At 35.8% G+C, this 17,923-nt stretch overlaps 1 protein-coding gene across 9 annotated transcripts in view; it reads right to left on the bottom strand.

The window, feature by feature from the left end:
• The window catches only part of Tanc2 (tetratricopeptide repeat, ankyrin repeat and coiled-coil containing 2), a 251,669-nt gene that overhangs the window by 144,179 nt on the left and 89,567 nt on the right, over positions 1-17,923 (bottom strand). For 4 of the 9 annotated variants that reach the window (XM_048367307.1, XM_048367308.1, XM_048367309.1 and 1 more), the window contains one exon: positions 9,141-9,323. In XM_048367307.1, coding sequence (XP_048223264.1) covers positions 9,141-9,323 — 183 coding nt within the window. Of the gene's footprint in view, positions 1-9,140; positions 9,324-17,923 lie in introns of those variants that run through there. The other 5 variants (XM_048367311.1, XM_048367313.1, XM_048367314.1 and 2 more) reach the window with 2 other exon arrangements.

The following is a 17,923-nucleotide window of genomic DNA, read 5'->3' as shown; positions in this document are numbered from 1 at the left end:
TCACCTGCTTCTTTTTGTATCCACAGAGGCACTGAAGCATTTGTTTTGAACACCTAATGATTTCAAAAAAGATTATACCGACGAATTCTTTTCATTAGATTGCTTGATATGAAGTTGTTTTTTCAAAATACTGCAGCAAATATAGATTGTACAATTCCACTAAGGAAAATATTTATATATATTTTTTCTCTGTGGCGCAGTTTAGTTTACCCTTAGGTTAGAGCAAATTGCTAGAAGAACTGATTCTTAGGTTTCTAATGGCGCAGCATTAACCAGAGTGAATGATTCACGGATGTTCTTAACATTCAGGAGTAACAGGGAAGACTAGCAGTGCAGCCTAGGTCCAGAGCTGATGAATGGTGCAGTGCTGCTGTTGTCATAGCAACCAAGGGGGGGGGAGCAGCCCTGTATAAGGAGCTGTGACACGGATTCTGGGAACAGCTTATATTAAAATGCTGTAAGCATTTCATGCCTTAAAGCTATAAACTCCTCTTACTGATTCCTTATCAGGCTTTACTATTCTGAATTTGAACTGAGCTATGTGAATATAAATAGAAAAATATAGTTACTAAATGCTAGAAAAAATACAAAGGTCATGTAAAAGATGAATAATACTTTAGCAAGCTAATGTGAGTCTGCAATATCTTCATAATTTATGAAGTTTCACTGTCAAAATTGGACAGTGATATTTTGTGGCAATGTAAAAGGAATTGCCTAGAATATTATATAGGAGAAAATATTTTAAATACTTAAGAGTTGTTAAAATATAAAACATTTCATTCAGATGGAATACGTTAGATATACCAAAACTGAAGCACTGGAGGTATGGCTCAAGTGGATGAGTACCATTTAAGCAAGAAAACAAGTGAGTATGAGGCACTGAGTTCAAGCCATAGTAGCAGGGTAAGGGGAACACCACCAGCAGCAACTAATTAATATACTAGCAGTGATACCAATTTCAAAGACAGGCAGACTATCTCCTACATTTCTTCTAGATTCAGAAAATTTCAAAAGACATTCGAAAGACTAAAAAATGCTTCTTGCATTCATCCATGCCTGCAATCCTAGCTACTTGGGAGGCAGAGATCAGGAAGACAATGGTTTGGGGCCAGCCCAAGAAAAAAGTTTGAGATTCCATCTCAACCAATTGCTGAATAAGGAGATACCTCAATAGGTAGGTAAGGAGACACCCCATCCCAGGAGGCTGAGATGGGGAGAATCATTGGTCTAGGTCAGCCCAGGGGAAAAAAGACAGAAAGAATGGAAAAGAGGAAGGGAGGAAGGGAGGAAGGGAGGGAGGGAGGGAGGGAGGGAGAGAGGGAGGGAGGGAGGGAGGGAGGGAGGGAGGGAGGAAGGAAGGAAGGAAGGAAGGAAGGAAGGAAGGAAGGAAGGAAGGAAGGAAGGAAGGAAGGAAGGAAGGAAGGAAGGAAAGGAAGGAAGGAAAGGAAAGGAAAGGAAAGGTTTGCAAGATTTAATCTCAGTTATGGCAGGAAGAGAAACAGGAGGATGGTACACTGGGCCAGCCTTGGGGTAAGGGCAAGAAAAAGACCCTATCTCAAAAATAAGCAGTGTAAAAAAGTGGTGGGTGGTGGGTGCTCAATAAGAACATATGCCTAGCTGTACAATAAATGCCCTGAGTTCAAATCCCTAGTACCACTTTAAAAAAATCAATAAAGAAGCAGGCTGTTACAAAAGAGGAGGCTCATCAGCACTGAAAGAGTTCACACAGAGGCTACTGTTCTCTCCACTTAAGACCATAGAGATTAAATTTGCTCATGTAAAGGACCTAATGCTGTCTGGAATACAATAATAGTTCAATAAATATTGTCTATAAGTTGTTGTAACCAGCATTATTATTATTATTACTAAGTTTAGTTAAAATACACTTGTAAAATCATCTGGACATGATGAAATGTTTTGATTTCTATGGTTATTAGAAGCTAGCCAAAGTTTTATGGTGTCTTGTATTCATCTTCCATTCAGTCAGTGGTTTTAGATGTTTGGTTATAAAGATATATACTGTACTCCACCTTCATTTCTTATTTTCTATGTTCCATTAATATTAAGTCATTTTCAAGGAAATGGATGGATCTAGAAAAAAATTATGCTAAATGAAATAAGTCACTCACAGAGAGACAAACAGTACATGTTTTCTCTCATATGTGGAAACTAAGTTTAAAAGACAATTATGCATGATAACATATACAGGGCTCTATGCATATACAAACAAACTGATTAGAGGATGGTATACTTAGGGGAAGAGTCTAAAGATATAATTCCTCTGAACAACTAATTTACTATTTATCAAAATGAATACCAAGAAGTGGAAACATGTTCTGCTGGAGAGAGCATAGGAAGGGGAACATAAATGGAAGGAGGAAGGGTAAACAAATGCAACCATTATATACAATAAACATTATGTAAAAATCGAACTATGTAACTTGAGGTTAGGGATGGGAGGGGGGAAAATAGGGGACGATGATTGATGGGGTGATACTGATCAAGAAGCATTGTACTCACCAACTGACTTATGGAATTGTAATCTTTTTATAAATCTACTTAATAATTAAGAAATTATGATTAGAAAGAGAATTACCACTATTTTGTTGCCAGTTTTATTTTCACGGATATGTTCACTGTATATTTTATTAGTAAGTATAAAGCTTTTTAAGCAGTTCACAGTGTTGAAAAGCATATAGTTTTTTTCAATAAAGTTCTATATTCAGCTAGATTAAGTTTACTAATTGCATTATTAAAATTCATCATGTCCTATGTCATTGAGCTATCGATTTTGTGAGATATGAAATCTGCCTTTAAAATGACAACTTGCCAACTTCACTTTTCATTTGAACAATTTGACATACATTTTCTTTTTCAAAAATATCTTTCAGAGCGCTGGGCACTCTGAAGTCCTAAATTCTTGGGAAATGGATATAGGAGGATGAACATTCAAAGTCAATCTGAGCAAAAGTTAGGGAGATTCCCGTATCATAGAACAAGCTAGGCATGGTGCTATATACCTGTAATTCCAGCCACATGGTGGGGAGAGCTAAGATAATTACTAAGACCAGTACCAGGCAAAAAAGGCAAGACTCTATCTGAAAAATAACTTAAGCAAAAAAGAATAGAGGGGCTGGGGATATAGCCTAGTGGCAAGAGTGCCTGCCTCGGATACACGAGGCCCTAGGTTCGATTCCCCAGCACCACATATACAGAAAACGGCCAGAAGCGGCGCTGTGGCTCAAGTGGCAGAGTGCTAGCCTTGAGCGGGAAGAAGCCAGGGACAGTGCTCAGGCCCTGAGTCCAAGGCCCAGGACTGGCCAAAAAAAAAAAAAAAAAAAGAATAGAATATGACTCAAATGGCAGAGCACTTGCCTAGCAAGCTGTAGTCCCTGAGTTTCAAGCCCTGTGCTGCATGCATTTAGTATATATACATATATATGTGTATATATAATGTATATATATGAATAATAACATTCCCTAGCAGTGGTTGAATAGAGGTACAAAGACAAGTCTATTGTATTTTAATGCAATACACGTAGCAATACTACAGCTGCTATAAATAATTTCTACAATACTATAAATAATACTTCTACTCTGTATTAGTGGAAGTATTATTTAAATACAAAAAAACAAGTATCATTTTTGTATAAAAATGCTTAAATTCTCATAAAACCTAAAAAAGAGCTTGAATTATATTGCAATATCCAGAGTCCATAAACATTATAGATGAATTTATTTGCTAATTTCTGCTGCTATTTAAGTATTTAACATATACAGAATGGCAAAAAACTCTCTCCTGAGGCAAATTTTGGTCAAGGGCTTTCTAAGCCTATACCTGCCTACCACAACTGTTGCAAGAATCTTGGTAATTAAAGTCTAGTAAGAATTTCTTTTTGTTTTTTTTTTTCTTATTTATTGTCAAAGTGATGTACAGAGAGGTTACAGTTTCATACGTTTGGCCTTGGGTATGTTTCTTGTACTGTTTGTTACCTCCTCCCTCATTCCCCCTTCCCTCCTCCCCCTTCTCCTCTCTCCCCTTAAGTCTAGTAAGAATTTCTATACACCTGGTAGTGATAACTGGCAAATCCTGTTAAGTCTGATACTCTCTCATAATAATTTTCCATCCATGATAACTGAAATTACATATATTGAATTAAGTAGTAACTCTTTAACATCCTCTACTTTTGGTCTGAAAGACAATGGAAATAACCTCTTCAAGGCCAGAAATGATACTAACTGAATTAACCGTGGAGTTTACAATAGCCTGATCTTTAACCCATAGGCAGAGAAACTAAATTAACAATCGTGACAAAGTGAATTACTGAATAATGTATAACTAGTAATATAAAAGTAACTAGTAATAGTTTAGTAATATTATTACAAAGATTGAAAAGTATGTAAATTTACTCATTAACCTTACAAAATATGTGGCACCTACAGTTACCAGTGGTGGAGTTTTGAACTACCAAATATCTACTACAATTTTTAATCTAGTGAAATTTTCTATAATACATCTTGAATTCCAATTACTTTTGCAAAAATATGTAGTCACAGGCTGTACTATGACTACATCTATATATATCAGACTGTAATGTTACATGTAGACCCTTTATATTTTCAAATTCTCATTTTAATAATTTTCTAAAGGTGTCAATAAAATCTCCACCTTATACAAGATAAAAATGAGAAGAAAAGTAGCATTTAAATGTTTACTATATGCTACCATGTATGTTTAAGAAATCATATTTAATCAGAACAATCCTGTATCTTTTACTAACAACAAAATTCCAAAAACAGCTTGACTTCAAATGTTTCAAAAAATTGCAAGGTAATAATATTTTAGCCATAGCTTATATAGCTATAGAAGTAACATTACATGTACATATGTACAAACATGTGCATTTAGAGCTTGTTCAACTTTATTTGTATAATTAACTGTTAGCCTGTCCAACTTCTAGGTCTCCTAGTTTCCTTGTATTGCTTAAACTATTTGGTTGCATCTTCTGTTACTAAGAACAAAAAATATTGTATTTGTTATACTTAATACCATTAAGGCATAATTAATTAATGGTATAACAATTGTTAGACCATTTCGTATAATTGCTCTAAATTTCAGAATTCTCACTGGTAAAATAAATTACTTCATAACTATATTATATTCAGCACATTTTCCTTTGGGCAAGACATTTATTTCCTTGTAGCCTAGTTCACTTGTCAATAAAATGGAGACACATGAAAAATATATTGCTTATAAGTATATGCCACAGAGGGCATTCAAATGAAAACTAATACCATATTTTTCCTATTGCTCATTAAAAAGTTTAATTTTAAAAACATAGTTTTTTGTTGTTGTTTCTCTGAGATAAGGTCTTGTTATTTAGCCCAGCTGGCCATGAACTTCTCTCATCTTAATTGCTGAGAGTATAGGTGTGTACCACTATTCCTTAAAAACATAAATGTTTGAAGTTTCAACTGATATCTAGTACGAAAGGGAATTTTTCAAAACCTGTCACCAAACTTGAACAAATTTTAACAGTGATAATCAGCACCTAATATTTGCCAAACACAGTTTGAAGTAAGTATTAAAAATGTGATCACACAGCTGGATGCCAGTGGCTCACACTTACAATCCTAGTTACTCGGAAATCTGAAATCTGAGGATCAAGGTTTGCAGCCAAAGTAGGCAGGAAAGTCTGTGAGACTCTTATTTCCAATTGACCAGGAAAAAGCTGTGACTCAAGCTGTAGAGTGCTATCCTTGAGAAAAAAAAAATGCTCGTGGACAACACCCAGACCAAGTTCAAGCCTCAGGATCAGCACTAAAAACAATTGTGATCCTTGTAATAATAATAATACAATCCACCTAAGGTCATAAAGTTGTTGACCTCATTGTGTAGGTGAAGAAATAGAATCACACAGTGGTGAAGTGACTAACTCAAAGCTGAAATTTAAAAAACAACTGAGGGTGACCATAGAGCCCATATCCCTTTCATCCAGTTTTGCTATATTAACTTGTTTTTCATACCAAATAGAATTGGGTACATTTTAAAACTAGTTTGAGACTTCAAATTATGTGTGTCTATTTTTAGGAGGCCTTTCCCTGTACTCAGTCACTGGCTCCCTCCAGAGATGTCAAAGTACTTGAAATAGATTTATTTCTTCAAATAGATCTTCATATATATGTTGGAAGAACTAAAATAAATATCTAATAGTACAAATGTTATATTAGAACAATGATAGGAAAAGGTTACTCATTGTAATATCTTTAAGATGAGACTGTAAGTGCTCACCTTGCTAGAAGCTGAGAAAGAAAAGATGTGTAAGGTCAATGAACACTGAACATCGTAGTCCTTTGTAGTTCATTCTCTTCTCAGTGGATAACAAGACTCAATGAAAGGGTAAATCATCATATTATTTCCTATTCTTCTGCTTAAAATCCTACAAAGTCATCTCTTCATCATGACTAAAAATGCTAGCTTCAGCTTACCTCTTGACTCATCTTTTAATACCATTCCCTTGGACTTACTTTGCTGAAGCCATACCTGACTGCTGGGCATTCCTTCAATATGTTACATTCATTTGTGGTTTGGGATTTTTGTTGGAACTATTGCCTATGCCCGGAAGGCTCCAGACCACATGTGCCATGGCTACCTCCTTTTTCATTCAAACCTCAGCTCAACATCTCCTCTGACTCTCCTTGATCATTCCATAGAAAGAAACTCTATTTCCAGCCCAATTTCTCATATCCCACTCCCTGTTTTATATACCTTAATAGTGCTTATCATGATCTAAGGTTATAATGTTTTATCTACTGACTACATGTTTATGACTACTCTCTCAAATAAAATTAAGAAAACTTTGAAACAGAGGCCTCAATTATCATTTTCACTGATCTATTATATCTAGAAAAGTGCCAAGGACATAGCAAACTGAAGTAAGTTTTTGTTGAATAAGTAAGTAAAAGGCACTGAAGAAAACCAGGCACTGGTAGCTCATAGCAATACTTGAGGCCGAGATCTGAGGATCACAGTTCGAAGCCAGTCTGGGCAGGAAAGTCCTTAAGTCTCCTATTGCTAATAAACTACCAAAAAGCTAGAAAGTAGAGCTGTGGCTCAAGTTGTAGAGCTCTAGTCTTGAGCAATGAAGCTCAAAGACAGAGCCCAGGTCCTGAGCTCAAGCCTCAGGATAGGCAGACACACAGACACAGGCACAAACACACAGAGCACTGAAGAATAATGGAAGCAAACTACAGTGGCCATGTAAACATTTTTATGACTTTTTTTTTTAAGAAAACAGATTTCAGTCATTTAGGAATCATAAAATATATTTTTAATTCTCATGTCTTTGTCAATCTTCAGTATGTAATAAAACTCTTTGAGATGTTCCACAGTCTAAACACTAAAATATAATTTTAATAGTTCATACATATCACCAACTATACCTTTCTTAAAGTTTTACTACATCACCTTTATGATACTAAGCATATTACTGACTTTGTTATTCAATGTATTTTCCTTCTATTTTTTTTTTATTTTTTGTGCCAGTCCTGGGGATTGAACTCAGGTCCGATGCTGCCCCTAAGCTTTTGTGCTCAAGGCTAGCGCTTTACTATTTGAACCACATCTCCACTTCCAGCTTTTTGGTGGTTAACTGGAGATAAGCATCTCATGGACTTTCCTGCCTGGGCTAGTTTCAAACTGCAATACTCAGATCCTCAGCATTCTGAGTAGTTAGGGTTGTCTATTTAAGTGTTCAAATTGCGACAGGTAAACTGGCAAATGGTACCTTTGAAACCTCAGGCAATTCAGCTCACTTCTACATTAAAATTGAACTTTTCTTGCTACTACTTCTAGTGCATGCAGTAAAATGAAACATACAATGACATTAGATTTTGTGTTTTGTGTATTGTATTTTTTGTGATCAATAATTTTAACTGCAAAATAGAATATCCAAGCACTGAAATGTTATTCACACACAAATTGTACAAAATGTATTTTATTGTTAAGACTTTATAAGGAAACCAGTATTTCAGACTATTATGTTAAAATGTTGTTTCACTGAATTTTATCTAATGACCACAGTCAATACTGTGCCTCAATAAAATAATCAGCAAAAAGAGGCAATGTATGTTTGGTGGAACGACAGAATAAAGAAATAATTTTATTTTGATGAAAACTATCAACAGCATTTCATTCTACTTAGTGAAGAGTCTAAAAACCCCATTTATCTTTTATTTTTTTGAATTGTCTTAAAAACAACCCTATTATTTAACTCAATATCAGGCACATAGAAAAGATCAATATACCCCTAATTTCATATTATCATGCATCATAACCAATTAATGCAAATCAACTAACCTCCACCAATAATATACTGCATGCAAATGTCACAACAAAACTGCTATGTACAATTAATATATGTTTATAAAACATCTTTCAAAAGAATATACTAATAATGTTAGAATCTAATGAAGTAAGCCAGGCTTAAATATTTTCACATGGAAGTATTCTTTACTTATATCTAAAAATTTATTCTCTGAAATACTTAAAAGACACAGTTCATTTAATAAATACCTAGCTTCACATCCAACAACTTTATCTGAATGAGCTATACAAATTATGGACATAATATTCATAGGCAGTACAATACACTACTTATGATTTATAGTAAATTTCCTAGAAGTTATAATTGGGCCCTATGGAGAGGAAAATATCTAAAATCAACTTTTAAAAATAGAGATGAACTATATAAATCATTTCAAACAAAAATATGACAGATGTACCTTTACTTAATGACCAACCTCTAAAGTCCTAAAATTATAACATCTCCATCTGTTAATCTGACATGAACAAGCTGATAAATGAAATCAGAACAACAGTGTATCCTGGCAAAACTAGAAAATTCCTGAAAACCTAGAAAAATATGTCTACAACAGATGGGTCAAGCAGAAAATAAATATATCAATCTGTCGAAATAAATACTGTTATAATTTTCTCAATTAAAATCAGTAGGAGCTCCACTTTTCAAGAGTCTGTGACATTAGGAAGGCCCAAGAGAAAACATCTAATGATGTAAATAATATCTAAAATGACCTAAATGTCTCCTGTTAAATATACTAAATTCAGGTAAAGTCCTTACCAGTTAACTTCTTCACAGGTTGGAGCCGAACACTGATAGACTGATGTGTGAGTAAGGGGGAGGATGGAAGAGAGCGAGACATGCCCTCCATAATCCGAATGTGCTGCATACCTTCACTCACTGGAAGTGGTGGAACAGCATAGTCTGGCTCAAAAGCACAGTCGCTTTCTGTGGAGATGCCACCTGTTAATAGAAAAGAATGGTACAAAAAAGAGGTTGATAAGAAAGGATGTCTCCTTTATTAATAAAATATACCTTTCAGGATTATTCAAAGTAGTGTGTAGGTATGTGTATATAGTGCATATTATAGTGAATATATCTCTCTATATATATCAATACTGATTTTCACTGCAAAAAAACAAACCAGGCATTTTCAACAAATACATTCATTTGTACACTTATTAACTCTTGGTACTGTTAAAGGTAATCATAGATGAGTAAAATAGGGTTCCTTCTTATAAGGGAAGGCTGTCTCATGAGAGAGACAGTAATGTAAGAAATAATTATAGAATAACACAGTAAATTAAAATTAGAACAATTATCTTAATTGTTCCTGACAGGATGTAAAATATGACATTTACTTGCTTAATATTGTGCTGTTGCTAGGAGGATCAATGTAATTCTGTTTGTTTTGTCTCCTCCCTCAAAAAAAAACTTCATAAGAAGTAACACTGACATTATATAGTGCTCTTTGAATTTTCTCAAGTGTGTGTGTGTGTGTGTGTGTGTGTGTGTGTGTGTGTACTGGCACTTGAACTCTAGGTCTTGAGCTCTTGCTCTGCCTTTTTTCTCTCAGCTGCTGTTCTACCACTTGAGCCATACCTCCACACTGGCTTTTTGCTGGTTAACTGGAGAAACAATCTTTCAGATTATCTGTACAGCTAGCTTCAAACCTTAATCCTCATATTTGAGCCTCCTAAGTGTCTATATATAGGTGTAAGCTACTGGTATCCAGCTTTTAGTGATGTAACAATTTTTCATTTTAACTTTTACTGTCAAGGTGATGTACAGAGGGGTTACAGCTACATACATAAGGTAGTGAGTTAAACTTGTTACCTCCTCCCTCATTTTTATCCCACCTTTCTCCTCCCCAAACCCTTTATTTAAATTTTTATTGTCAAGGTAATGTACAGAAGGGTTAAATTTACATACATAAGGTAGTGAGTACATACAATATGTTGTAAACTAACTGTACAACTCAAGACAAGTGGAATTGGGGAAGGTAGAAAAGTGAGAGAGGATGTAACAAATTTTTGAAAAAGTAAATTGTAAGTTGTTGGCTTCCATCCTTAGTAATGGCAGCTTATATACATCAGACCAACTTTTCCCTAAGAAAAACTAGAACTATCTATACTCTTTAAAATCTTTCTGAAGGTAGTAGAAAATTAGCAGTGCAATCAAGAATCACAAATAAGACTTAATTCTGGCATTTAGGGTGGAGAGGTTAGCACTTATGACAGTTTACAGAATTGCGAGAACAAAATATTAGCTACTCATGGGGCTGAGACATGAGGATCTCCGTTCAAAGTCAGCCGAGGCAGGCAAGCCTATGAGGCTCTTATTTCCAATTAATTACCAAAAAAAGCCAGGAGCAGAGATGTGGCTCCAGTGGTAGAGAGCTACCATTGAGAACTAAAGCTCAAGGATAGTGCCTGGGCCTTAAGTTTAAGCCCTAGAACCAGCGTGCGGACGCGCGTGCGCACACACACACACACAATTAGTCTAGAACTCACCAAAGTGTGAAGGGAGGAAACTGGCAAAACTCTAATACTTTCACTGAAAGTTCAAAGAAGTAACTCTGAATTAAACCAAGACTGGTCCTTACAAGTAGTAAAGCTTAGTTCAAATAGTCTAGCTCTCATAAAATTTAATGAAGAATGTACTGGCTTGTTAATACCACCCACAACAAATATAAATCTTCTTTGAGAGAGACAGTATTACCATAGATCTCAAATTATTTAAATAATTTATCATACGTAACAATCTATCTTTAACAATAGCACAGATAACTTGAACAAAGTGAAACAAAAAGACATATAAACCAGAAACAGTCTGATAAAAATATAAAATTGACAGGAACAACAATGCATAGAACACAGAGTAGAAAAAAACTTCTGTTGGGAGAAATGAAAAACTCATTTTTTATTCTTCAATTTTAGGAATTTCATCAGAGTATTTCTTAACTTTTTACTTTTCTGGGCCCTTTGGTTTCTCTCTCTCTCTCTCTCTCTCTCTCTCTCTCTCTCTCTCTCTTCTTCCTCCTCATTCCCACTCTCTGCCCCTCTCTACTTTCCTCTCTAGAATTCTGATCAGATAGGTATTGTATTTTCAAGACCTATTTTTCAATTGTTTCTCTCAATATAGATTCATAGTTATTAGGCATACATGAATAGACTTCAGACAATTTTATACAAAAGACCAGATCTTTGTAGCTTACTTAAGAAGCATACTATCAGCATAATTCCTTAACTGAGGTATCCTTTAAAGTAATATATCTGAAAGAATATATTTGGTTTAGTGAAGTACCACTTTTCATTTGAAATGTCCCACAGTTAAAAATTAGCAGGTAATTTTAGAATACAGTAATACTCCTTAAGGAATCATACAGCAATTAGTCCAGTTTGGCTGTCCTAGTTCACTTTCTTTGCTTAGAAACATTTTCTTCTATCTCCTCTGTCCTACAAATCATGCTTGAACTCACTGATGCTATAGAGAAAAATACATTTTCAAGAAATGATAAGTATCCACAGAATATGATTATATTATACACTAGTTAACAGCTTTTCTTAAATCTAGTATACAATTATAGAGCACCATATATAGTCTCTTAGAAACTACCAGTCTTAAAACTTCAGTAATTTACAACAAGTTTACTTCAAGTACATAAAGTCTGCACATTCTGGCTGAGCTCAAGATGCTATTGACTAGATTTATGGTCAGGTTCAGAATGACACCAATGTATGTTTAACATTGGGCCTGGCTGCTGAAGGGACAAGTGAGTACAAGAGCATATGCTCTTCTCTAGTGTATGAAAGAAACATAGAAGGCTAAAGTCAAATCAGTGTGACACAATAGCCAAAATATGGAAACAACCCAGATGCCCCACTACAGATGAATGGATCAAAAAAATGTGGTACCTGTACACAATGGAATACTACATAGCGATTAGAAATGATAAAATAATGTCATTTACAGGGAAATGGTCAGATCTTGACCACATACTGTTGAGCGAGACAAGCCTAGAACACGGAGAACAAAGGCACATGGTCTCCCTGATATGTGGTTGTTAGGGGTGGGGGGTGAGAACAGTAGAGATCATATCTGTAAAATGACAAACTTCTTTTCAAGTGGTATTTCCACGTGTTTTGGTCAGCAACTTTACAGTATGTCTCTAGAACCAAACAATTACTAAATAAACATAAAAAGGTCTAGGATAGACCTATCAGAGGATCACAATAGCTCAACAGCTATGTACATATGATTATATAAGATGAGGCTAAGCAAAATGAACTCCAAGAGATGGAAACAGGAGAATTTTATTGTTGTCATTATGTTTAATGTATGAGGTGAATTTCCTTCGGCATACTCCCTGCGGTTAATGTATATGATTTTAGTACACTATATAATGTATATATGCTTATATGAACTAGGGAAGAGAAAGAAAGCTGAGGGAGGGTGTAACAAGTAAGACAAGAAATGTACTCACTACCGTATTATGTAACTGTACCCTCTTTGTACAACACCTTGTCAAGAAAACTTAATTAATTTTTTTTAAATCAGTGTGACATATGTAACACCTCTACTCACTAACATTCCACTGGCACAAGAAAGTCATACAGGCAGCCAAGAATGACATTGAGAGGGCAGGGATATTAACTGTCCCACAATGAATAAGCTGCTACAATACTACATATGGCAAAAGGAATGTATATGTCATCATGCAACATAAAGGAACTGAAAAACTATGAATCCAGTTTACCAAATATGTAAGATAACATTCATTACTATTCTGTATTACTATTCTGTACTATCAATCTTTATTTTCCAGTGTTCTATTTCTTGCCTCTTTTCTGCATGAACCAAATTAAATACTGAGATGTAAACTGAAATACTGATAACTTGTCAGAAAAAAATACACATATTGACCACTTGAATTAGATACTTAAAAGATGAGCCAAGACCAGCTAGAGCTAACATTAAAAAAAATGTCAGGAGTAATTACTACTCAATTAAGATTTCATCCATTACTAAGAAAAGTTCTTATATTTAACACAGATGAGTATTAGATATTAAAATTTAGGCTAAATCAGGCACTGGTAGCTCATGCTTGTAATCCTAGCTAACTCAGGAGACTGAGACTTGGAGTATAGCAGTTTGAAGCCAGCCTGGGCAGAAAAGTCTGTGAGACTCCATCCCCAATTAACAAGCAAAAACCTAGTTGGAAGCATGATTCAAGTGATAAGACTACTAGCCATTGCAAGTAAAACTGAAGTCAGGCCCCTAAATTTTAGCTTCAGTATTAGCAAAGATAAAATTGAAGTTAATAAGGACAAATGCCTTAGCCAAATACAATGTCTATTCTAGAGAATTACTTTCTAAATTTTTAAATAACCACAAGTATAACAATAAAAATTAAAATAAGAACCCCCCAGTATGATACATTTATTGAGTGATAATTCATTGAACTGTACAGATGAGTTGTGAATTTTCAGTTTAAAAGTAATGCATCAATAAAATTTCTTCATAGAAGAACCTGAGAGCAAATGTATATATGACTCAATACAAAGAACTTCAAAGATTTTAGAGAAATAAAAAAGTTTTGTATAATTTATTCTAAATGTTCTTTTAAATTAGAGTTTCTCACCTTTTGACTGTAACTTTTTCCCAAGCTCAAAAATAAGGCAGAAAGAATCATAGAAAGATAGTATAGAATCACATAGTCATTCAATATTATTGCCTATGTGAAAATTTTAAGGTTACCCACTCCCCAAAAAGTTCAATCATACAAAATAACCAAGTTTTTAAGTTCACAGGCTACAAAGGTAACATACAAGTATGGACATGCAATGGACACTGAAAAATAAAAAAATTAAGCTAGCATTATTAAAATATGAGGGGGCTGAAGACATGGCTCAAGTGGGAGAACACCTGTCTAGTAAGCATTAGGTCCTACCTAATCAAGCCCCAGTACTGGACCAAAAAAAAAAAAAAAAGGAGGAGGAGGTGGCTCCAGTGACACATGCACACAAGCCTAGCTACTCTGGAGGCTGAGATTGGGAGGATGATAGTTCAAGGACAGGCCACAGAGAAATGTTCATGACATTTCATATCAACAGAAAAACCGGCTGTGTGATGTTTGTCTGTTACCCAACTATTCAGGAAACAACAACAACAACAGGAAGATCATAGTCCAGATGCATGTTTGGGCAGGAAAATAGATCCCCATCTCAAAAATAACCAGTATGGCTGGGCGCCCATGTCTCACTCCTGTAATCCTAGCTACTCAGGGGGCTGAGATCTGAGGATAGTAGTTCAAAGCCAGCCCAGGCAAGGAAACTCCATGCAACTCTTGTCTCCAATTAAGCACCAGAAAACTGGAAGTGGTGCTGTGGCTCAAGTGGTAGAGTGCTAGTCTTGAGCTTAAGAGCTCAGGGACAGTGCCCAGGCCCAGAGTACAAGCCCCATGGCTGACCAAAAAATAAATAAATAACCAATAATAAAAAAAGCTAGAGGCATGGCTCAGCATTAGAGCATCTACCTAGCAAGTATGAGGCCTTTAGTTCAAATCTCATTAACATCAAAGAAAAAAATATAAAACAGAACTGGAAAAGATGGCAAGATGGCAGATTAATGACACCTAGGATTTTCTTTCATATCTATGAGTCTAAAACAAAATATCAAGTGTATGGCTGCTGGGAGAAGGAGAAGAAGAATGGAAAAGTACAGAAGTTAAACAATGAGCAGCAGGCAGAGACCAGGTGAAACCCAAAACTACTGAACTGTAGATCTGTAAAAGAAACAAGACTCTGACATTGGACACTTAAGCAACTTAGTAGAAAGAAGGAGAATCCTCTTAGTAGAATCCTTAAGCCAATGAAGAAAAGAAAATCTTGGTGAACTCCACAGACTCACAAAATATAGTTTAAGATTGATGATCTTCCTCTGTGCTTCCTACCTTGCTCACAGGTGCTGTAATAGGGAGAAACATCTCAACAGAGACCTTTTATCAAACCTTTCAGCAAGCAGGGAAGCAAAAGCCCCTGCATTTCTCCATCTCCAAGACCCAAAGGCTTCCTCTCTCCACTGACAAGATAAGCTATAATAATGAGTGTGGGCTCAGGAAACTGACTGTGACTTGGACACAAACACAGCAAAACATGTTTATGATTCTGGAAGCCCAGGTAATGCTGCAGAGGAAAGCAGAGGGTGCTTACATTTGGGAACTACAGCCTGACTTCTGGAAAGAAGAAAACGACCATCTACATGTGAAACTAATTGGGGGTTCTAACAGCCTGGCGTGGCCAGAGCTTCCAGGACTTTTCAGTGTCTATACCTCACCCCAAGTAGTTGATTGCTTTGATTTGACTTTTTTTTTTTTTTTGGACTCTCAAAGCCCCAGAGACATATGATAGGAATACAGCCCTTACTTGAGCATTTCCCATTCCCAACAGCAGAGCCTCTGATGGGACATACAATTGCACAGTCCACATAGTCAGGAGTACCTTGTAGGTAGCTCCTACACTTACTGTGTTGCTGGGCCTGAATACACAAAACACAGGCAGGAATTGAATCCAACAGTGGTTATAGTGATTACAAGAATTAGGGGGCTGGGGATATGGCCTAGTGGCAAGAGTGCTTGCCTTCTTTACATGAGGCCCTGGGTTCAATTCCCCAGCACCACATATACAGAAAATGGCCAGAAGTGGTGCTGTGGCTCAAGTGGCAGAGTGCTAGCCTTGAGCAAAAAGAAGCCAGGGACAGTGCTTAGGCCCTGAGTCCAAGCCCCAGGACTGGAAAAAAAAAAAAAAAAAAAAGAATTAGGAGAGCTCAGTTCATAAATAATTCTTTTGATCTAACCTGTTTGAAACACAGAAAGGGGGTTTGGAAATCACTACTCACACATACAACAAGTAAACTACAAAAAGAGAAGCCTGGGAAAAAGAAAAATGTCTCCATATACTTACCCTCTTTTTGCTATTTTGCTTCTTTTTAAAATCTTTTCTACATCTCCACTTTTTATTACTTGCTTAACTAATGCTTTAAACTTCAATTGTTTTCAAATGACTATTTTGTCCTTTAAAATTTGTTATGAGTTGAATAGGAAATGCCCCCTCCACCTAGATAGATGTGTAAAAACTTTGGTTCCTAGCTAGTGATATTATTTTGGGAGGTTCTGGAAACTTCAGAAGGTTGGGCCTAGCTGGAGGAAGTAGGTTACTAGATATAGGTCCTTAGGAATATATTGTCTATGGCCCTTTCCTGCCCTCTCTTCCCTCCCTCCCTCTCTTGACTTCTGTCTGCCATGAGCCAACAGCTCTCTGCTGTCATGTAAGAACCTAGCACAAGAAGCCTAGTAACATGGAGGCAAATAAGCAGGGACTGAACTCTCTAAAATTGTGAGCCAAAATAAATCCTGACTCATTTTAAATTGTTTCTCTCACATACTGAGTCACAGCATTGTAAAAGAAACTAATACTGTATCTTAGCTTATTTCTTTGCTATCCTTACTGGTAGTATAATTTCCAATTACTTTTTACTGCATTTAAAAATGACTTTTCAGGGCTGGGAATGTGGCTTAGTGGTAGAGTGCTTGCTTAACATGCATGAAACCCTGAAATGGATTCCTCAGTACCACATAAACAAAAAAAGCTGTAAGTGGTACTGTGGCTAAAGTGGTAGAGTACTAGCATTGAACAAAAAGAAGCTCAGGGACAGTGACAGTGCCCAGGCCCTGAGTTCAAGCCCCAGGCCTGGCAACAAAAATTTTATTTTTTAGATGTTGTGTTTACTATAGTTTGTATTTTCTCACTCTCAATGCCACTCTCTGAGATTCAAAGTCCATTTATAGAATACCTACTCATAATATCGCATAAAATTTCCCAAACCCATGGTACAATATAGATAGCCAAGAAGAAAAGGCATTTAGAACTATAAGACATGATGATAAAAGAACTTCCCTACATCATATAGTAGTTAAAATGTCAAGTGGTCAGAAGAAAGAATATTGAAAGCTGTAAGAGAGAAGCTCCAAGTTACTCACAATGACACACTCATCAGAATACATCATTTCTTCTTAGTATAGACCTTAAAAAACATGAAGTGGTATATACCAAACAGTAAAAACATAGTAACTGCCAATTAAGATTGCTATATGTAGCAGTCAGCCTTTAACATTGATGGAAAACCAAATATCTTCAAACAATAAGCAAAAACTACCATAATTTGTAACTACTAACTTGGCACTGCAACCAATATTTAAAGGAATTCTACATACAGAAGAAAACCATAGATAGTCAAAATCATAAGAGCTAAGAAAAGAATAAATCTCATGAGAAAAACAGAAAGGAAATGACAATCAGGAAACAATCAAATATTATCACCTCAGTAAACTATCAAACATTTAAAATGTGTAAGAAAGAAATAACAAAAAGTACTCAAATGGGCTGGGGATATGGCCTAGTGGCAAGAGTGCTTGCCTCATATACATGAGGCCCTGGGTTCAATTCCCCAGCACCACATATACAAAACAGCCAGAAGTGGCGCTGTGGCTCAAGTGGCAGAGT

The sequence above is a fragment of the Perognathus longimembris genome, chromosome 17 (genome assembly GCF_023159225.1).
Source record: "Perognathus longimembris pacificus isolate PPM17 chromosome 17, ASM2315922v1, whole genome shotgun sequence".
Taxonomy (NCBI): domain Eukaryota; kingdom Metazoa; phylum Chordata; class Mammalia; order Rodentia; family Heteromyidae; genus Perognathus; species Perognathus longimembris.
Note: the sequence above shows the minus strand (reverse complement) of the source record. Positions and strands in the feature narration are given on the sequence as shown.